At 41.2% G+C, this 20,413-nt stretch overlaps 1 protein-coding gene across 1 annotated transcript; it reads left to right on the top strand.

The window, feature by feature from the left end:
- Positions 1 to 327: 327 nt before the first annotated feature.
- Positions 328 to 9,326, top strand: LOC103301724 (protein SON-like). Its single transcript, XM_054720942.1, is given in 6 exon segments — positions 328 to 637; positions 639 to 1,152; positions 1,155 to 3,884; positions 3,887 to 4,644; positions 4,647 to 5,206; positions 6,298 to 9,326. Coding segments are annotated over 6 exon segments (7,113 nt in total). The 5' UTR covers positions 328 to 352; the 3' UTR covers positions 8,564 to 9,326.
- The last annotated feature ends 11,087 nt before the right edge of the window (positions 9,327 to 20,413 follow it).

The following is a 20,413-nucleotide window of genomic DNA, read 5'->3' as shown; positions in this document are numbered from 1 at the left end:
AAATAGCATGTTATTAAACAATTACTGGGTTACCAGAGAGATAAAAATAAAAGAAGTAAAAAACATCATGGCAACAAACAAAACTGAAAGCACAACAATCCAAAATCTATGGGACACAGCGAAATCAGTCTTGAGAGGGAAGTTCATAGCTCTACAAGCCTACTGCAAAAAAACAAGAAACAATGGTAATAAATTACCTAACCCTACAACTCAAAGAGTTAGAAAGAGAGCAACAAGAAAAGCCCAGAGTGAGCAGAAGGAAGGAGATAATAAAGATCACAGCAGAAATGAATGACATAGAGACAAAAAAAAAAAATACAAGAGGAGGAGTTGAGAGAACGGAGCGGACGCCATGGCGACCAACATCGAGCAGATCTTTAGGTCTTTCGTGGTCAGTAAATTCCGGGAAATTCAACAAGAGCTCTCCAGTGGAAGGAGTGAAGGCCAACTCAATGGTGAAACAAATACACCTATTGAAGGAAACCAGGCAGGTGATGAAGCTGCCTCTGCCAGGAGCCTACGGAATGAAGAAATAGTTCAGAAGATAGAGAAAGTACTTTCTGGGGTCTTAGATACAGAACTCCGCTGTAAGCCAGACTTGAAGGAGGCCTCCAGAAAAAGTAGATGTGTGTCTGTAACAAACAGACCCTACTGATGAAGTTCCCACCAAAAAGTCAAAGAAACATAAAAAGCACAAAAATAAAAAGAAGAAAAAGAAGAAAGAAAAGGAAAAAAAGTATAAAAGGCAGCCAGAAGAGTCTGAATCAAAGCCGAAATCACATCATGAAGGGAACATGGATTTAGAATCAGATTCCTTTTTGAAGTTTGATTCTGAGCCTTCAGCAATGGCACTGGAGCACCCTGTAAGAGCTTTTGGGCTATCTGAGGGCAGTGAAACTCCTGCAGTTGTGCTAGTACCTCCTGTAGTATCAATGGAGGTGTCACAGCCACACACCTTAGAAACTCTGAAGCCAGCTACAAAAACTGCAGAACTGTCCATTGCATCTACATCAGTAATCTCTGTGCAATCGGAACAGACTGTGGCAGTAATGCTGGAACCACCCATGACAAAGATTCTGGATTCTTTTTCAACAGCACCGGTGTCTACTACAACAGTAGTGCTAAAGTCATCTGAGCCAGTTGTAACAATGTCAGGGAGTATCAGATGAAGTCTGTGCTGAAATCTTTGGAGTGCACATCTCCAGAGCCATCAAAGACCATATTGGAGCTTCTAGTAGCAAAAGAGCTAGAGCCATCAGAAACCCTTGTGGTATCATCACAGGCACCTATTGAGGTACACCCTGAGCCAAGCACATCAACAGCAATGGATATTCCAGAGTCTTCTGAAACTGAAAACCTAAGATTGCCAGAGCAGCCTGCAGAAATACCATCGGAGACTGCAGATTCATCCATGACAAGATCACAGGAGTTGCTGGAGCTACCCAGGCCCACAGCGTTGGAGCTGCCGGAGTCATCGGTGGCCTCAGCGATGCAGTTGCCGGGGCCACCTGCGACCTCCATGCTGGAGTTGCAGGGGCCCCCTGTGACTCCTGGGCTGGAGTTACCTGGGCCCTCTGCTGCCCCGGTGCCAGAGTTGCCAGGGCCCCCTTCTACCCCAGTGCCTGAGTTGCTAGGGCCCCCTGCGACAGCAGTGTTTGAGTTGCCGGGGCCCTCGGTGATATCAGTGCCTCAGTTGTCACAGGAATTGCCGGGGCTTCCAGCACCATCCATGGGGTTGGAGCCAACACAGGAGATACCAGAGCCACCTGTGATGGCACAGGAGTTGCCAGTGCAGCCTGCGGTAACAGTAGCAATGAAGTTGACCGAGCAACCTGCGACGACGACAGAGTTGGAGCAGCCTGTGGGGATGACAGCGATGGAACATTCTGGGCAGCCTGAGGTGACCACAGCAACGAAGTTGCTGGGGCAGCCTGAGGCAGCGATGGTGCTGGAGTTGCCAGGGCAACCAGTGGAAACGACAGCACTGGAGTTGCCAGGGCTGCCTTCAGCAACTAGGGCACTGGAGTTGTCTGGGCAGCCTGTGGCAACTGGGGCACTGGAGTTGCCTGGGCAGCTCATGGCAACTGGGGCACTGGAGTTCTCAGGGCAGTCTGGGGCAGCTGGAGCACTGGAGCTTTTGGGGCAGCCTCTGGCAACAGGGGTTCTGGAGTTGCCAGGGCAGCCTGGGGCGCCAGAGTTGCCTGGGCAGCCTGCAGCAACTGTGGCACTGGAGATCTCTGTTCAGTCTGTGGTGACAATGGAGCTGTCAACGATGACCATGTCGCAGTCCCTGGAGGTGCCCTCGACGACAGCGCTGGAATCCTATAATACAGTAGCACAGGAGCTGCCTACTACATTAGTGGGGGAGACTTCTATAACAGTAGGAGTGGATCCCTTGATAGCCCAAGAATCCCATATGTTAGCTTCTAACACCATAGAGACCCATATGTTAGCGTCCAACACCATGGACTCCCAGATGCTAGCATCCAACACCATGGACTCTCAGATGCTAGCGTCCAGCTCCATGGACTCCCAGATGTTAGCAACCAGCTCCATGGACTCCCAGATGCTAGCGTCCAGCTCCATGGACTGCCAGATGCTAGCGTCCAGTTCCATGAACTCCCAGATGTTAGCAACCAGCTCCATGGACTCCCAGATGTTAGCAACTAGCTCCATGGACTCCCAGATGTTAGCAACCAGCTCCATGGACTCCCAGATGTTGGCAACTAGCTCTATGGATTCTCAGATGTTAGCATCTGGCACTATGGACTCTCAAATGTTAGCTTCCAGCACCATGGATGCGCAGATGTTAGCATCTGGTACCATGGATGCCCAGATGTTAGCATCTAGTACCCAAGATTCTTCTATGTTGGTTTCAAAATCTCCTGATCCCTACAGGTTAGCTCAGGATCCTTACAGGTTAGCTCAGGATCCCTATAGGTTAGGTCATGACCCTTATAGGCTAGGTCATGATGCTTATAGATTAGGGCAAGACCCTTATAGATTAGGCCATGATCCCTACAGACTAACTCCTGATCCCTATAGGATGTCACCTAGACCTTATAGGATATCACCCAGGTCTTATAGGGCTGTTCCCAGACCTTATAGGTTAGCACCTAGACCCCTGATGTTAGCATCTAGACGTTCTATCATGATGTCCTATGCTGCAGAACGTTCTATGATGTCATCTTATGAACGCTCTATGATGTCTTATGAGCGGTCTATGATGTCCCCTATGGCTGAGTGCTCCATGATGTCGGCCTATGAGCGCTCTATGATGTCAGCCTATGAGCATTCTATGATGTCCCCTATGGCCGAGCGCTCCATGATGTCAGCTTACAAGCGTTCTATGATGTCAGCTTACGAGCGCTCCATGATGGCTAACCGATCAATGATGGCTGACCGGCCTATGATGTCATCTTACTCTGCTGCCGACCGGTCTATGATGTCATCGTATTCTGCAGCTGACCGAACTATGATGTCATCTTATACTGCTGACCGTTCAATGATGTCTATGGCAGCTGATTCTTACACCGATTCTTACACTGATACATATACAGAGGCATATATGGTGCCACCCTTGCTTCCTGAAGAGCCTCCAACAATACCATTGTTGCCACCTGAAGAGCCACCAATGACTCCCCCATTGCCTCCCGAGGAACCACCGGAGGGCACAGCATTACCCACTGAGCAGTCCGCATTAACAGCTGAAAACACTTGGCCTACTGAGGTGCCAACATTACCTCCTGAAGAGTCTGTATCCTTGCCTGAACCGCCTGTGAGTCAAAGTGAGATTTCAGAGCCTTCGGTAGTGCCTGCTAGTTATTCAGTGTCAGCAACAGAGCCTGCCATGTTAGTATCAGAGGCTGCCGTGACTGTTCCAGAGCACCACTGGAGCCAGAGTCTGCGGTTGCATCAACACCTATGGAGACTGCTGCAATAACAGAAGAGCATGAAGTTCCAGAGAGACCAGGGACTTACATGGTACCTGAAACTACCATGATGTCAGCTGAACCAACTGTGTTAACATCAGAGCCTTCTATTATGTCGGAGACAGCAGAAACCTTTGATTCCATGAGAGCTGCAGGACATGTTGCCTCCGAGGTATCTGTGTCTGTCCTGGAGCCTGCAGTAACTATTCCAGAGCTGTCACAGAGTGCTCCAGAGCGCTCAGCCATGGCCATCTCCGCGGCTGCCCCAGAGCCCCCAGCTGTGGCTGTCCCTGAGCCCCCAACCGAGGCTGTCCCAGAGCCCTCAGCTGTGGCTGTCAGAGATCTTTCAGCTGAGGTCCCGGAGCCCTTGGCTGTGATGGTCCCTGGGCCACTGGCCATGGCTGTACTAGAGCCATCACCTGAGGCTATCCCAGAGCCTGTGGCCTTGGTTGAGCCAGAGCATGTTACCATTCCTGTGCCAATTGTTTCTGCCCTGGAGCCTGCTGTACCTGTCCTGGAACCAGCAGTATCAGTTCAACCTAACATTAATTCAGAACCACCTGTTGCTGTCCAAGAACCTACAGTGACAGTTGCAGAGCCTGCTGTCACTGTCTCAGAGCAGACTCAAATAATACCAACGGAGATGGTTTTAGAGTCTCCATCTGTGCTGCTGAAGTCTGGTGTTATAACAGGAATTAATTTAATATCTACTTATCAAGATCTTATCATACTCCAGAGATTGGTATGCAGGAGGTTTCCATGCAATCAGATGAAAAGCCACATGCTGAAGAGCACCTGAAGAATGACTCTTATGAAAGTGAACATGGTATAAATAGAGACCTTGATATAAACAATCATTTCATTGCTAAAGAGATGGAACATAGCACAGTGTCCACTGCCAGCACTGGTGCTGTTGGTGAAACTGGTGAAGAGAACATTTTGGCCGTCAGTGAGACTGAACAATGCACAGTATTGGCTACCTGCCCTAGTGTTAGTGAAGCTGATGTAGGAGGAACTCTATCTTCTGCTAGTCCTCTTGCTGTTGAACCTGATACATTGGGAACTAGTAAGGGTATTGAATTTGCCACAGTATCTGCTCTCATTTCAGTTAGTAAATATGATGTTGAAACTACTCAAGATACTGAACATGACATGGTGATTTCCACTAGCCCCAGTGGTGGTAGTGAGGCTGACATAGAGGTACCTTTGCCTGCTAAAGACATTCATCTTGACTTGCCATCTAATAACTTTATTAGCAATGATACAGAAGGACCATCCTATCTAATAATAGACAAATATGCAAATTGACCATACCTCAGACACACCCACAAGCCACGCCCACAAGCCACACCCACCATCCCATCAGAGCGAGTATGCAAATTAACCCAAACCAAGATGGCTACAGCCACAGAGAGCAAGGTTTCCTAGGTAACAGAGGAAACCAAGCTTTCTGCCAGCCGTTGCAGGCCTAAGCCTCCACTCAAGCTACAAAGTTTCAATTATAGAAGGTAAACAAATTCAAACAAATGGCGGCAGAATGGAGCTTGAGAGAGCAGGCCAGGGTTGCCGCCGGCAACAGGGGAAGCAAAGCTTTCCACACACCCTGGCCGGGTCCACCCGCTTAAGGCAACAAAGTTTCAATTATAACCTCAACAGAAATGGCTGCCAGCTGCTCCAAGGGAGCCCCAGGCTTGGCTCCGCTCCAGGCTACAAAGTTTCAATTGTAGAAGGAAAATAAATTCCATATACCAGGGCCTCTGCTTAGGTTGCCAGGGGGCGTGGCCCACCTGCAAACCACCACAGGCCCCTCGCTCAGGCCGCCCCACACCCCAAGGGAACCCCACCCTGATCAGGGACACCCTTCAGGGCAAACCAGCTGGCCCCCACCCCTGTACCAGGCCTCTATCCTATCTAATAAAAGAGTACTATGCAGATTGATCATCACTGCAACACACAATATAGCTGCCCCCATGTGGTCAAAGATCCTGCCCCCATGTGGACACAAGATGGCCACCACAAGATGGCCAGCAGGAGAGGGCAGTTGGGAGGCACCTGGCCTGCAAGGGAGGGCAGTTGGAGGTCATCAACCCTGCAGGAGAGGGCAGTTAGGGGTGACCAGGCCGGCAGAGGAGGGAAGTTGGGGGCAAACAGGCTGGCAGCAGAGTGGTTAGGGGGTGATCAGGCTGGCAGGCAGAAGCGGTTAGGGGCAATCAGGAAGGCAGGCAGGCAAGCAGTTGGGAGCCAGCAGTCCTGGATTGTGAGAGGGCAGTTGGCCATCCCTTGAGGGGTCCCAGATTGGAGAGGGTACAGGCTGGGCTGAGGGATAACCCCCCTCCGTGCACGAATTTTGTGCACTGGGCCTCTAGTTACCTATAAAAGAGAGTGACCAGACATTAGCAGTTGCTCTCAGCCCTAAAGAAAGTAGTGAAGATAAAGAGGTACCACTCCCTACTAAAGAGACAGTGTCTGAATCTGGATTTCCTGTCAATACTGAAGATATTAACGAAGCAGATTTAGTGAGACTATTACTTCCTAAGGACATGGAACGTCTGACAAGCCTCGGAGCTGGTATTGAAGGACCTTTACTTGCATGTGAAGCGGAACGTGACAAAGCTGCTGCCAGTCCAGTTGTAATGAGTATGCCAGAAAGAGCTTCAGAGTCATCTTCAGAGGAAAAAGATGATTATGAAATTTTTGTGAAAGTTAAGGACACACATGAAAAAAGCAAGAAAAATAAGAATCATGATAAAGGTGAGAAAGAAGAGAAAAGAGACTCTTCACTAAGATCTCGAAGTAAGCGGTCCAAGTCTTCAGAACACAAATCACGCAAGCGTACCAGTGAATCTCGTTCTAGGGCAAGGAAGAGATCATCTAAGTCCAAGTCTCCTCGCTCTCAAACACGTTCAAGGTCACGTTCAAGACACAGAAGGAGGAGCAGCAGGTCAAGATCAAAGTCTAGAGGAAGGCGATCTGTATCAAAAGAGAAGCGCAAAAGGTCTCCAAAGCACAGATCCAAGTCCAGGGAAAGAAAAAGAAAAAGATCAAGCTCCAGGGATAATCGGAAAACTGTGAGAGCTCGGAGTCGAACCCCAAGTTGGCGGAGTCGGAGTCACACTCCAAGTCGTCGAAGAAGATCTAGATCTGTGGGGAGAAGGAGCTTTAGCATTTCCCCAAGCCGGAGGAGCCGCACTCCAAGCCGGAGGAGCCGCACCCCAAGCCGACGGAGCCGAACTCCTAGCAGACGGAGAAGATCCAGGTCTGTGGTGAGAAGACGAAGCTTCAGTATATCACCAGTCAGGTTAAGGCGATCACGAACACCCTTGAGAAGAAGGTTTAGCAGATCTCCCCTCCAACGTAAACGATCCCAATCTTCGGAAAGAGGCAGATCACCTAAACGTCTGACAGATTTGAATAAGGCTCAATTACTTGAAATAGCCAAAGCTAATGCAGCTGCCATGTGTGCTAAGGCTGGTGTTCCTTTACCGCCAAACCTAAAGCCTGCACCGCCACCTACCATAGAAGAGAAAGTTGCTAAAAAGTCAGGAGGAGCTACTATTGAAGAACTAACGGAGAAATGCAAACAGATTGCACAGAGTAAAGAAGGTGATGATGTAATAGTGAATAAGCCTCATGTTTCGGATGAAGAGGAAGAAGAACCTCCTTTTTACCATCATCCCTTTAAACTCAGTGAACCCAAACCCATTTTTTTCAACCTGAATATTGCTGCAGCAAAGCCCACTCCTCCAAAAAGCCAGGTCACATTAACAAAAGAGTTTCCTGTGTTGTCTGGATCTCAGCACCGAAAAAAAGAAGCAGACAGCGTTTACGGAGAGCGGGTTCCTGTGGATAAAAATGGTGAAGAAAACAAAGATGATGATAATGTTTTCAGCAGCAATCTGCCCTCTGAGCCTGTGGACATCTCTACAGCAATGAGTGAGCGGGCACTTGCTCAGAAAAGACTAAGTGAGAATGCATTTGACCTTGAAGCCATGAGCATGTTAAATCGAGCTCAGGAACGGATCGATGCCTGGGCTCTGCTGAACTCTATTCCTGGCCAGTTCACTGGAAGTAGGGGAGTACAGGTCTTGACACAAGAACAGTTGGCCAATATTGGTGCCCAAGCCTGGATTAAAAAGGATCAATTCTTAGGACCAGCCCCAGTAACTGGAGGAATGGGAGCCATTTTGATGAGAAAAATGGGCTGGAGAGAAGGAGAAGGATTAGGAAAAAACAAAGAAGGACATAAGGAACCTATCCTAGTTGATTTCAAGACTGACCAAAACGGTCTTGTGGCTGTAGGAGAAAGAGCACAGAAGAGGTCTGGGAACTTCTCTGCTGCAATGAAAGATCTGTCAGGCAAACATCCTGTGTCTGCCTTGATGGAAATCTGTAATAAGAGAAGGTGGCAACCACCTGAATTTCTCTTGATCCATGATACTGGCCCTGATCATCGCAAGCATTTTCTCTTTAGGGTATTGATAAATGGAAGCGCTTACCAGCCCAGCTTTGCCAGCCCTAATAAGAAGCATGCTAAAGCCACAGCAGCTACTGTGGTTCTTCAAGCAATGGGCCTTTTACCAAAGGACCTCATGGCTAATGCCACTTGCTTCAGGAGTGCCTTACGTAGATAGGTTCAAGTTTTATATTAATCATTTCAGATAATTCTACTCCGCATCAAAATGTATTTCCTTTTTAATGTTGTAAATATTTGGCAATTTAAAACATTGTGTAAAAACCAATCTGTACAAACATCTCCCGGCTTTGATTTTTGTACCATGGAAATTGTATTTAACCATACAGGGTTTTGGTATGTTTATATTGTTTACCTTAGTGATGTATTTGTTTAAGTGGCTAACATCCAAACGATTGTTTGAAGGCATCCATAATCTTCAGTGTGGAATGTTAAATTACGCTTTTATACTGTATTTTGTACTATGATGTAACTCCCCTTCCTTATGGCTAGACTGCTGTAACACTTGCCTGTAATCAGTGAAGGGCTGTGCACCTTGTACTAGTTCACAATGGGTTCAGCTGGACAGATACTGGGGCCAGTGTTATTGATGTAATCAAGCAAGATCTGTTCCACAGGGCTGAAGCCACCATCTCCCCTTAAAATTTTGTAGAAGTTATAAAAAGAAAGTGGTATGTTGTGTGATGATCAGCACTAAGTCCTGCATTCCCGTCAAAGCCACTTGGGCCATGAGAAGGGAGTCAAAATGAAGTCTGACTAGAATTCTACTGCAGAGGCCAAGTCCATTTAATATGGCATTGAGTTGTGATATAGTTTTACTTTGATGTGCATTTTGAATTTCAGCTACACCTAGATAGACGTAAAATGATAATTAAAATGCTGTAACCAACTTATCTAATAAAATTGGCACCCAGCCACTATTTTGTTGAAAAAAAAAATACAAAAGATCAATGAAACCAAGAGCTGGTTCTTTGAAACTTTAAACAAGATTGATGAACCTCTAGCCAGGCTCGCCAAGAAGCAAAGAGAGAGGACCCAAATAAACAAAATCATAAATGAAAGAGAAGAAATAACAACAGAACCCACAGAAATACAATGGATTGTTAAAAAATACTATGGACAACTCTATTCTAACAAACTAGACAATCTAGAGGAAATGGACATATTCCTAGGAAAATACAACCTTCCAAAACTCAATCAGGAAGATTCTAACAATCTCAATAGGCCAATAACTATGGAAGAAATTGAAGCATTCATCAAACAGCTTCCAGCAAACAAAAGCCTGGGGCCAGATGGCATCACAAGGCAGTTTTAACAAACATTCAAGGAATAACTAAAACCTATCCTCCTCAGACTATTTCAAAAAATTCAAGAGGAAAGAACACATCCAAGCTCCTTCTATGAAGCCAGCATCACCCTAATACCAAAACCAGATAAAGACAACACAATGAAAGAGAATTACAGGTCAATATCCCTCATGAACATAGATGCCAAAATCCTCAACAAAATTCTAGCAAATCTGCTCCAGCAGTACATAAGAAAGATCATACACCATGACCAAGTAGAATTTATCCCAGGGATACAAGGATGGTACAATATCCACAAATCAATAATCGTGATACATCACATAAACAAATTGAGAGATAAAAATCACATAGTCATATCAATTGATGCAGAAAAAGCGTTTAACAAATTCCAACATGTTTTCTTTTTTTTTTTTTATTGATTTTTCACAGAGAGGAAGAGAGAGGGATAGAGAGTTAGAAACATCGATGATAGAGAAACATCGATCAGCTGCCTCTTGCACAACCCCTACTGGGGATGTGCCCGCAACTAAGGTACATGCCCTTGACCGGAATCGAACCTGGGACCTTTCAGTCCGCAGGCCGATGCTCTATCCACTGAGCCAAACCGGTTTCAGCCAACATGTTTTCTTGATAAAAACTCTCAGCAACGTGGAAATAGAAGGTTCATACCTCAACATAATAAAAGCCATATATGACAAACCCACAGCCAACATACTCAATGGGCAAAAATTAAAACCATTTCCTTAAGAACAGGAATAAGACAGGGATGCCCACTCTCACCACTCCTGTTCAACATAGTACTGGAAGTATTAGCCATTGCAATTAGACAAGAAAAAGAAATAAAAGGCATCCAAATTGGAAAAGAAGAAGTAAAACTGTCCTTCTTTGCAGATGACATGATATTATACATAAAAAACCATAAAGACTCCATCAAAAAACTACTAGACTTAATTAATGAATTTGGCAATGTAGCAGGATTCAAAATTAATGCCAAGAAATCTATTGCATTTCTATACACCAATAGTGAACTTACAGAAAGAGAGACTAAAAAAGCAATCCCATTTACCATCACACCAAAAAAATTAAGATACCTAGGAATAAAGTTAACTAAGGAGGTAAAAACCTATAAGCAGAAAACTACAGGACACTGAAAGAAGAGATAGAGGAAGACATAAACAGATGGAAGAACATAATATGTTCATGGATTGGTAGAATCAACATCATCAAGATGTCCATACTACCCAAAGTAATCTATAGATTCAATGCACTTCCCATTAAAATATCAATGGTATATTTACAGATCTAGAAAGAACTCTCCAAAAAATCATCAGGAATAAAAGAAGACCCCGAATAGCCACAGCAATCCTGAGAAAGAAGAACAAAGTAGGTGGGATCTCAATACCAGATATCAAGCTGTATTACAAAGCCACTGTTCTCAAAACTGTCTGGTACTAGCACAAGAACAGACATAGATCAATGGAATAGAATACAGAACCCAGAAATCAACCTAAACCACTATGCTCAATTAATATTTGACAAAGGAAGCATGAACATACAATGGAGTCAAGACAGTCTCTTCAATACATGGTGTTGGGAAAATTGGACAGATACATGCAAAAAAAAAAATAAAGCTAGACCACCAACTTACACCATACACAAAAATAAACTCAAAATGGATAAAGGACTTAAACATAAGATGGGAAACAATAAAAATACTAGAGGAATCCACAGGCAGCAAAATCTCAGACATATGCTGAAGTAATTTCTTCACTGATACTGCTCCTAGGGTAATGGAAACTATAGAGAAAATATACAAAGGGGACTTCATCAAAATAAAAAGCTTTTGCACAGCAAAAGAAACAATCAACAAAACAACAAGAAAGCCCACTGCATGGGAGAACATATTTGTCAATGTTATCACCAATAAGGGTTTAATCTCCAGAATTTACAGGGAACTCATACAACTTAACAAAAGGAAGATAAACAACCCAATCAAAAAATGGGCAATGGACCTAAATAGATACTTTCTGAAAGAAGACAGAAAGAAGGCTATGAGACATATGAAAACATGCTCAAAGTCATTAATCATCCAAGAGATGCAAATCAAAAGGACAATGCGGTCCCATCTCACACCTGTCAGAATGGCTATCATCAACAAATCAACAAATGACAAGTGCTGGTGAGGATGTGGAGAAAACGGAACCCTCCTGCACTGCTGATGGGAGTGCAGACTAGTGCAGCCACTGTGGAGAACAGTATGGAGTTTCCTCAAAAAACTAAAAGTGGAACTCCCATTTGATCCAGTGATCCCACTATTAGGAATGTATCCAAAGAAACTGGAAACACCAATTAGAAAGGATATATTCACCCCTATGTTCATAGCAGCACAATTCACCATAGCTAAGATTTGGAAACAGCCTAAGTGCCCATCAGCAGATGAGTGGATTAAAAAACTGTGGTACATCTACACAATGGAATACTAAGCTGCAGTAAAAAAAGAAGGAGTTCTTACCATTTGTAATAGCATGGATGGAATCGGAGAGCATTATGCTAAGCGAAATAAGCCATTCAGAGAAAGATAAATATTACATGATCTCACTCATTTATGAAATATAATTAACAACACAAACTGGTGAACCAAAACAGATCCAGAGACAGAGAAACATTGATCAGACTGTCAAACCTCAGAGGGAAGGTAAGGGAGGGTGGGGGTAAGTGGGAGAGAACAACCAAAGGATTTGTATGCATGAATAGAAGCCTAACCAATGGACACTGACACCAGGGGGTGAGGGCATGTGTGGGGATGTTGGGGGCAATGGGGGGGATAAAAACACATATGTAATACCTTAATCAATAAAGAAATTTAAAAAAATACATAATTTACAGGGTTCATGACACTAAACAAAACAATTGCTCAAGAGTATAATTATTTTAGCATAAAAATGAAATAGTATTTTTTTCAGGGCAAGATCATAAAATTAATTTATTATGTTTTTTAAATAAACACCATCTTTTCAATTACTACCCAGGCAAGTTCTAGAATATTTCTTTTTCTTTTTTTTTTTGTTACTATCTTTCAGTTTAAGTTAAATAAATAAAACTAATTTTACTAAAAAATAAGCAAACAATAGGAAGATATATAAAAGGAAAAACACCCCTTTATTATTATCTATAATCCTGCCACCCTATTTGAAATGTCAATGTAACCAAACAAGAAATTTTGGTCTCTATTTTAATTTCACAGATTTGTTTATCTCTGCAACAGCACCACACAGTTTAAAAAGATTGTTTCTTAGACTATGTTTCAAGAAAACTAGTGGAAAAACATTTCAGGGTTTGTGAAACAAGGGATGGAGGCAGTATAATGTGATCTAGGCATCAGATCTTCTATTATGATAATCTAAGAATTAATTTTAAAATATCTGGAAAAGTATATGTACCGCATGTCATTCAAACAACACTTATGAAGTACTATTTTTGTATCAATTGAACTGGTTATAAATGATGAATAGTGGTGAGCATAAAATTATTTTATCCAGTAATTGTCTCGAATGCAGCTATTAAATATTTAACAATAGTTCAGGGTCATAGATTTTATCAGTAACAATGTAAGGGTATAGCTTTAAACTTATTTTGTGAAACCGTAATATGGATCCACTGTAATAAATGGATATTCTCTCTGAGGAGAGGTGAAAGAGGGCAGAGCACACCTACTTGAAGGGTCAGGCTTCCTTCAATAACCTATTCGAATTGTTGAGTTTTATAGAGGATCAGGTGATCAAGGTCCCAGGGTTCTGCCCCACATGTGGCTCCAGTCACTCAGTTACTAGCCTTACCTTTATTTGATTTTTGTCAGTAATTATGGTTTATATATTACTTTTCTATAGAGAAAGAAGAAGCAGATTATTTGCTATGAATATTCATGTCTGTTGGCAGTCTTATTTCTCAGTACAAATTTAATTCATTGGCATTTTATTTATCATTTCCCCATGTGTTCAAGGAATGTATTGTTCACCCAGTAACTAATTACACTTGGGTAAGTGAGTGGAATCAAATGTTAAAAATGTTTTATTGTGAATGATTTTACCCTTGTATGAAATAAACATTAACTATACTTGGCATTATTTTGATGTGCTGACTGAGGTTAGAATGTTTTGCAAGATGGAGAGATCAAATTTGTCTGCTCTTCTGAAGTTTGTATTCTATCTTGGAAAGCAAACAATATATAAATAAACATGGCTATTCCAGAAATTATTATGATGCTTTAAAACTGGGTTTTGACCTTGGAAAATGGTCTTTTGATTGGAAAGTATAAGACTTAAGACAAGATGAACTGAATATCAACACTGTAATAGTTTTGGTAAAGTTGTTTCTCATGAGAGGACAGGTTAACAATTCTGAAGTTGCTACCCATGTATACTGAGATTGAATAAACAAGTAAATGGATGGCAGATGGTAGGAGTCAGATTTCTCACTGTTGAAGTAGGAGGTTATAGATAAGCAAGGAGGTAGAATAAACCCTTTGATATTGAATTAGGGTTGGAGACATCAGTATAAACTCACCTTTAGCTTAATATGCAGATGAACACATACAGAAAAAAATCTCGGTAAGTGTGTGTACATGGTTTCATATGCATACATATATTTTCTAGCTCTGTTTACTGACAGGGTTTATAAGCAAGTAAGAGTAACAAGCACAGTCAGTACCCAGATCTAGATTTCTAATATCATTTTCCAATTAAAGGAACTGGGGCTTCTTAAAGAAATGTTAGGGCACAGAATACACAATATGAGTATGGAGCATCTTATACTACCAGAAAGTAAGGAAGTGTTCAAACAACAAAAAAGATGAAGGTGTATAAAAGGGAAATAGGAGTCAATCTGAAAGAGTTCCTATTGGCCAAATCTGAAACAATGTAAGCAACAACAAAAAATAACATAGTAATGGATTATAACCCAAAATACTAAATAAATATCCATGAGTTCATACGGAAACACAGACCAGTGGTGTGCTTGTGAATGTTTAATATAAATAAATGATGGGATAAATAAATGGGAAGAGGGGACAAGTCTCTGGTACAGAAGAGTAATTTATGTAGATACTCTCCACTCAAGGAAGTAGACCTTATTTCCCATCCCTTGAGTGTGGACTGTGATTAATTACTTTCTTCCAGAAGGAACTGTAAAGGAAGGTGTGGGGGAGAGAAGAGTAAATAACAGTGGAGAAACCTGATAAATACAGTCTCAGCCAGCTGATCAAGGTTATTGTCATCTGTGATAAGTCACGTTGATAGCATGTAATACCCTTGATCTATTCTAATGGGAATGGCCATCACTTCTATGGTCTTCCTCCCTAAAACCCATAACCTCAGTATAACCATAAGAGAAACATCAGAAAAACCTCAATTGTGAGACCCTCTATAAAATACCTCACCAGTACTTCTCAAAACTGTCAAGGTCATCAAAAATAAGGAAAATCTGAGAAACTATCAAAGACATGAGGAGGCTAAGGAAACAGAATGACTAAACATAATTCAGTGTCCTGGTAATCATGGAACTGAAAGGACATTAGGTAAAAACTAGTGAAATTCAAATACAATGTGGCATTGAGTTAACAGTAATATATAATAATGTTGGTTTTTCTGTTGTAAGAAATACGTCATAGTAACATAAGATGTTAACAATATGAGAAACTGGGATATAATAGGAACTCTGAACTACAATTACAATTTTTCTGTAAATCTAAAAGTATTGCAAAATTAACAGTTTATTTAAAAATTTTTAAAACAAATCCTGAGTTTTGTGAAAACAGAATGACCAAGAGGCAGTATGAGTTAGTTACTTTAGACTGGAGGTAGTCAGGGAAGACTTTTCTGAGGAAGTAATATTTGAATCTAAAAAAAAACAGGGAGGCAAAGTTCTGGAAGAAGTGCAATCCTACTTAGGTCTGTTGCCCTTTTTTTTATTGGGTTGTTTATCTTCCTTTTGTTAAGTTGTATGAGTTCCCTGTAAATGTTGGAGATTAAACCTTTATCAGTGATAACATTGGCAAATATGTCCTCCCATGCAGTGGGGCTTTCTTGTTATTTCGTTGATGTTTTTTTTTTTTTTTGCTGTGCAAAAGCTTTTTATTTTGATGTAGTCCCATTTGTTTATTTTATCTTTAGATTCCATTGCCTTAGGAACAGTATCAGTGAAGAAGTTCTTTTGGCATATGTCTGAGATTTTGCTGCCTGTGGATTCCCCTAGCATTTTTATTGTTTCCCATCTTATGTTTAAGTCTTTTATGCATTTTGAGTTTATTTTTTTGTATGGTGTAAGTTGATGGTCTAGTTTCATTTTTTTGCATGTATCTGTCCAATTTTCCCAACACTATTTATTGAAGAGACCGTCTTGACTCCATTATATGTTCTTGCCTCCTTTGTGAAATATTAATTGAGCAGAGTAGTTTGGGTTGATTTCTGGGTTCTCTATTCTATTCCATTGGTCTATATGTCTGTTCTTGTGCCAGTTCCAGGCTGTTTTGAGAACAGTGACTTCATAATACAGCTTGATATCTGGTATTGAGATCCCTCCTACTTGGTTCTTCTTTCTCAGGATTCCTGCAGAAATTCGAGGTCTTTTTTTATTCCAGCTGAATTTTTGGAGAGTTTCTTCTAGGTCTGTGAAATACCTTCTGAAAGAGGACATAAGGAAGGCCAAGAGACATATGAAAGCATGCTCAAAGTAACTAATCATCTGAGAAATGCAAATCAAAACGACAATGTGGTCCCATCTCACACTTCTCAGAATGGCTATCATCAACAAATGAACAAATGACAAGTGCTGGCGAGGATGTGGAGAAAAAGGAACCCTCATGCACTCCTGGTGGGAATGCAGACTGATGCAGCCACTGTGGAGAACAGTATGGAGTTTCCTCAAAACAACTAAAAATGGAATTCCCATTTGACCCAGTGATCCCACTTCTACGAATATATCCCAAGAAATGAGAAACACCTATCAGAAAGGACATATGCACCTCTATGTTCATAGCAGCACAACTCACCATAGCTAAGATTTGGCAACAGCCTAAGTGTCCATCAGCAGATGAGTGGATTAAAAAACTATGGTACATCTACACAATGGAATACTATGCTGCTATAAAAAAGAAGGAATTCTTACCATTTGCAATAGCATGGATGGAACTGGAGAGCATTGTGCTAAGTGAAATAAGCCATTCAGAGAAAGATAAATATCAAATGATCTCACTCATTTAGGGAATACTGTATAATGAATAACATAAACTGATGAACCAAAACAGATCCAGAGACAGAGAATCATTGATCAGACAGTCAAACCTCAGAGGCAAGGTAGGGGAGGGTGGGAGTAAGGGGGAGAGATCAACCAAAGGACTTGTATGCATTCATATAAGCCTAACCAATGGACACAGACACCAGGGGGCTGAGGGCATGAGTGGGAGAGTGGGGGTTAATGGGGGGATAAGGTTGCATATGTAATACCTTAATCAATAAAATAAAAACCTATTATCACCAACAGATATCACTTCTCATAATAAACACTACATTTGGATGCAGTTACAAAGAAAAAAAAAAGATGCGCAATCTTGGCAGTGATAACAGCAGGTTCAAAAGCTGTAGGCAGTAATGAGATTAGAGTGTTTAAGTAATAGCAGAAAGACTTGTGTAGCTAAGAACATAGTATATGGGTAAAGAAACTGGTATTAGATAAAAGCAAAAAATCAAGGGAGTAGAATATGTAGGGCTTTGCAGGCCATGTCTTTTCCTCATACTAGACCTTGAGCTGCCTCAGCATAGGGGTAGGTGACACCCTTTTATCTCCTAACTCTAACACAATGACTCAATGACATAGTTTTGTTGAGTGACTGAATTGAAACTGGGTTGGGGAGTGCAGGAAGGCGGGGGGAGCCATAGGCCCAATGATGTGCTGGACAATATTTAACAACTGATATTCTAGAAGAAAATAATGTCCAGATTTGTACTGTTGACCAATTTCCTTGGTATGAATGATTGTTCCATGGCAATGTTATCCTACCAATGTGATATCACTGAATAAGGCATTAGGAAGAAATGTGTACAAAAATCTCTCAAGAGCCAGCATGGCTCTAGTACATCAATGCACAGAAACCACTTAGGATCTCCCTGAACAACATTCATTTAGCGCAACTCTCAATTAGTTTTGATTCCACCTATTTAAACACGTTTTCCCAACCTTTTTAGAAGAACATTATGAGAGACACTATTAAGTGCCTTAAATTATAAGTCAAATAAAGTTACCCAGGAAAAAGATAGTTCAATTTATAAATTCTTCAACTTATTCTTGGTGAATTAATTTTGGTTCTCTCCAAATCACTACTAGTAATTCCCTGTCACATGACCTACAGTCATCTCTGCCTGAATCATTTCCTAAGGGTTTTCTTGGCATTGATAACTTATCCAGCAGATTTTTCTTGGACAAATTATAATCTTCACATTTTTGAAGATCAGAACCTCTCCAACTTCTTTCAAACAACACCACTTCATACCAGTGATAGCTCAATTATTACTGGCAGTAATTTGGTAAGTTATGGCAACGAATCCCCTTTTAGTTTAAGTATCTGGTTGGAATCACCATCCTGAAGTCCTTGAGTTTGACCAGCATGCTAATATTGAAGAGTTCTATCTGGAATTGAACATCTCTTCCTTGGATGCAGCTGACAATGAGGAACAGTGACATAATGAAGCATCTTGCTCTGTGGCCTTCTAGATCAAGAAAATGGAGGGAGTCATGACTGAAAGAATGGCATAAAGACATGTAGAAAAGTTACAACTCCAAGAAGTCATTCTAGACAAGGCATATAAGAAGCCATAATTCTTTTTGAGAACTTTCATGCGATAGCATAGATTTACAGTCATCATTAAATTTTCCAATGTGTGGAGCAGGTTTTATGTGTATATACAACCAAAATAAATGCAGACCATTATTTGTACAATCAATGCAGACCTTTATATTTGTACAATGTCCAAATATAAAGACCAACATTTACTAGTAGTGTGGTCTCCAAAGGAGATAAAGGAACAGCTCACATTATAGTTTGAGAGTGGATTTTTGTTGTAAAAGCACATTTAACATTAAACATAACCTTCTGATAAGATAATCCCATTTATAACACAGGAAACAATGTTCAGAGAGTTAAATCATTAAAAGGAACCATAAACATTGCCTTTTTTGTGAGTCAAAAATGCAAATATCAGTAGTTTCATATTTAGTCTATTTTGGCTAAAAGTCATAGTGTTAATAACAAAGCAAGAACCCCACTTCTAAAATCAGATCCTGTTCTTTTTCCATTTCATTATATGGCATTATTTTTAGGATGGCAATCTTTGAGATAATATAAACATCTGAAAAATTGGATTTTTGACTTTTAATATGTGTCTTTAAAGCAATAAATGGTACAAAAATTATTAGAAAATCAATTATATTGCTCATTTAGTGTTATGTTGATAAAAGTTGTTAGCTCTATTGCTTATCAGCACTACCTGATTAATAAAATGCATATTCCTGCGCCGCATACCTGGTGACTCTGATTAAAGGTATTTGTAACAGGGCTCAAATTCTGCATTTTAATAGCTATCTAACATGGGTCTGATACAACTAATTCTGGAGAGGTATTAGGGAATCACTAACGTAGAAAAAGAGACAGCTGTGGTGAACTAGATTTTTTCTTTATGTGTCAGTGTTTCAGCATCATGCAGATAGACTCTGAGTATGAGGATTAAGTTTGGATGATATGAATAGGAGACTCAATGATTAAGCATCAGGGTAATTCTCAGTGTACATCCTTACACAACTGGCTATGACTGCAGCCTCAGTTCAGTCTGTACTGAGAACACCTGCTAGGGGTTTGAGTAAATAAGAAAGAGTAGATTCCTTTGTTCCTTCTCACACATTCCTGTTCTCTCTTCTCCAGAAAATGAACCCACATTTTCTATTCTCCTTGACATTTCCTGAGCCCAACAGCTGTAACTAAGTGTGACCAATCAGATTTCTGGTGGGAGAAACATCCCAGAGATAAACAATTTTTCACAGAAAGTTAAACACACACACACACACACACACACACACACACGCACACACATACACACACACACACACACGCACACACACACCTCTTTATTTTGATAACATTAGAAACTTTGTTTGTTAGCCAAAGAAAAGCAGTATGCCAAGAGACAGCAAATAAAACATAAAAATAAGGTAATTATCTTTCCTTCAGATTTATATTCCATTTTCTTCAGCCATTAGGAAATTGGCTTTTTATTTATTTGTTTCTATAACTCATTGAGTTTGGCTTATATGCTCCCTAAAATAGCACATGATTATATTTTCTCAGTGTCAGTCATTTATCAATGTCACAGGGATCTGGGGTATTCTCTACCTAAATTTCCTCCCTCCCCACCATCCTCCAATACACACACACACACACACACACACACACACACACACACACACACACATCAATCCTGTTTCTCTGTGTTTATATCCCCTGCACTTTAGGAGACTGCGGAATAGGAATAAGGATTTAAAAATTTCCCCTTTTTCAGCTCAAATTTACAAATCATTAAGTGCTGTTTGCAAGTTCTATGTACTTAGATAAGATTTTAAAGCAGCCACTTATTTATTTCAGCACATTTACTGAGTGCATA

The sequence above is a fragment of the Eptesicus fuscus genome, chromosome 1 (genome assembly GCF_027574615.1).
Source record: "Eptesicus fuscus isolate TK198812 chromosome 1, DD_ASM_mEF_20220401, whole genome shotgun sequence".
Taxonomy (NCBI): domain Eukaryota; kingdom Metazoa; phylum Chordata; class Mammalia; order Chiroptera; family Vespertilionidae; genus Eptesicus; species Eptesicus fuscus.
Note: the sequence above shows the minus strand (reverse complement) of the source record. Positions and strands in the feature narration are given on the sequence as shown.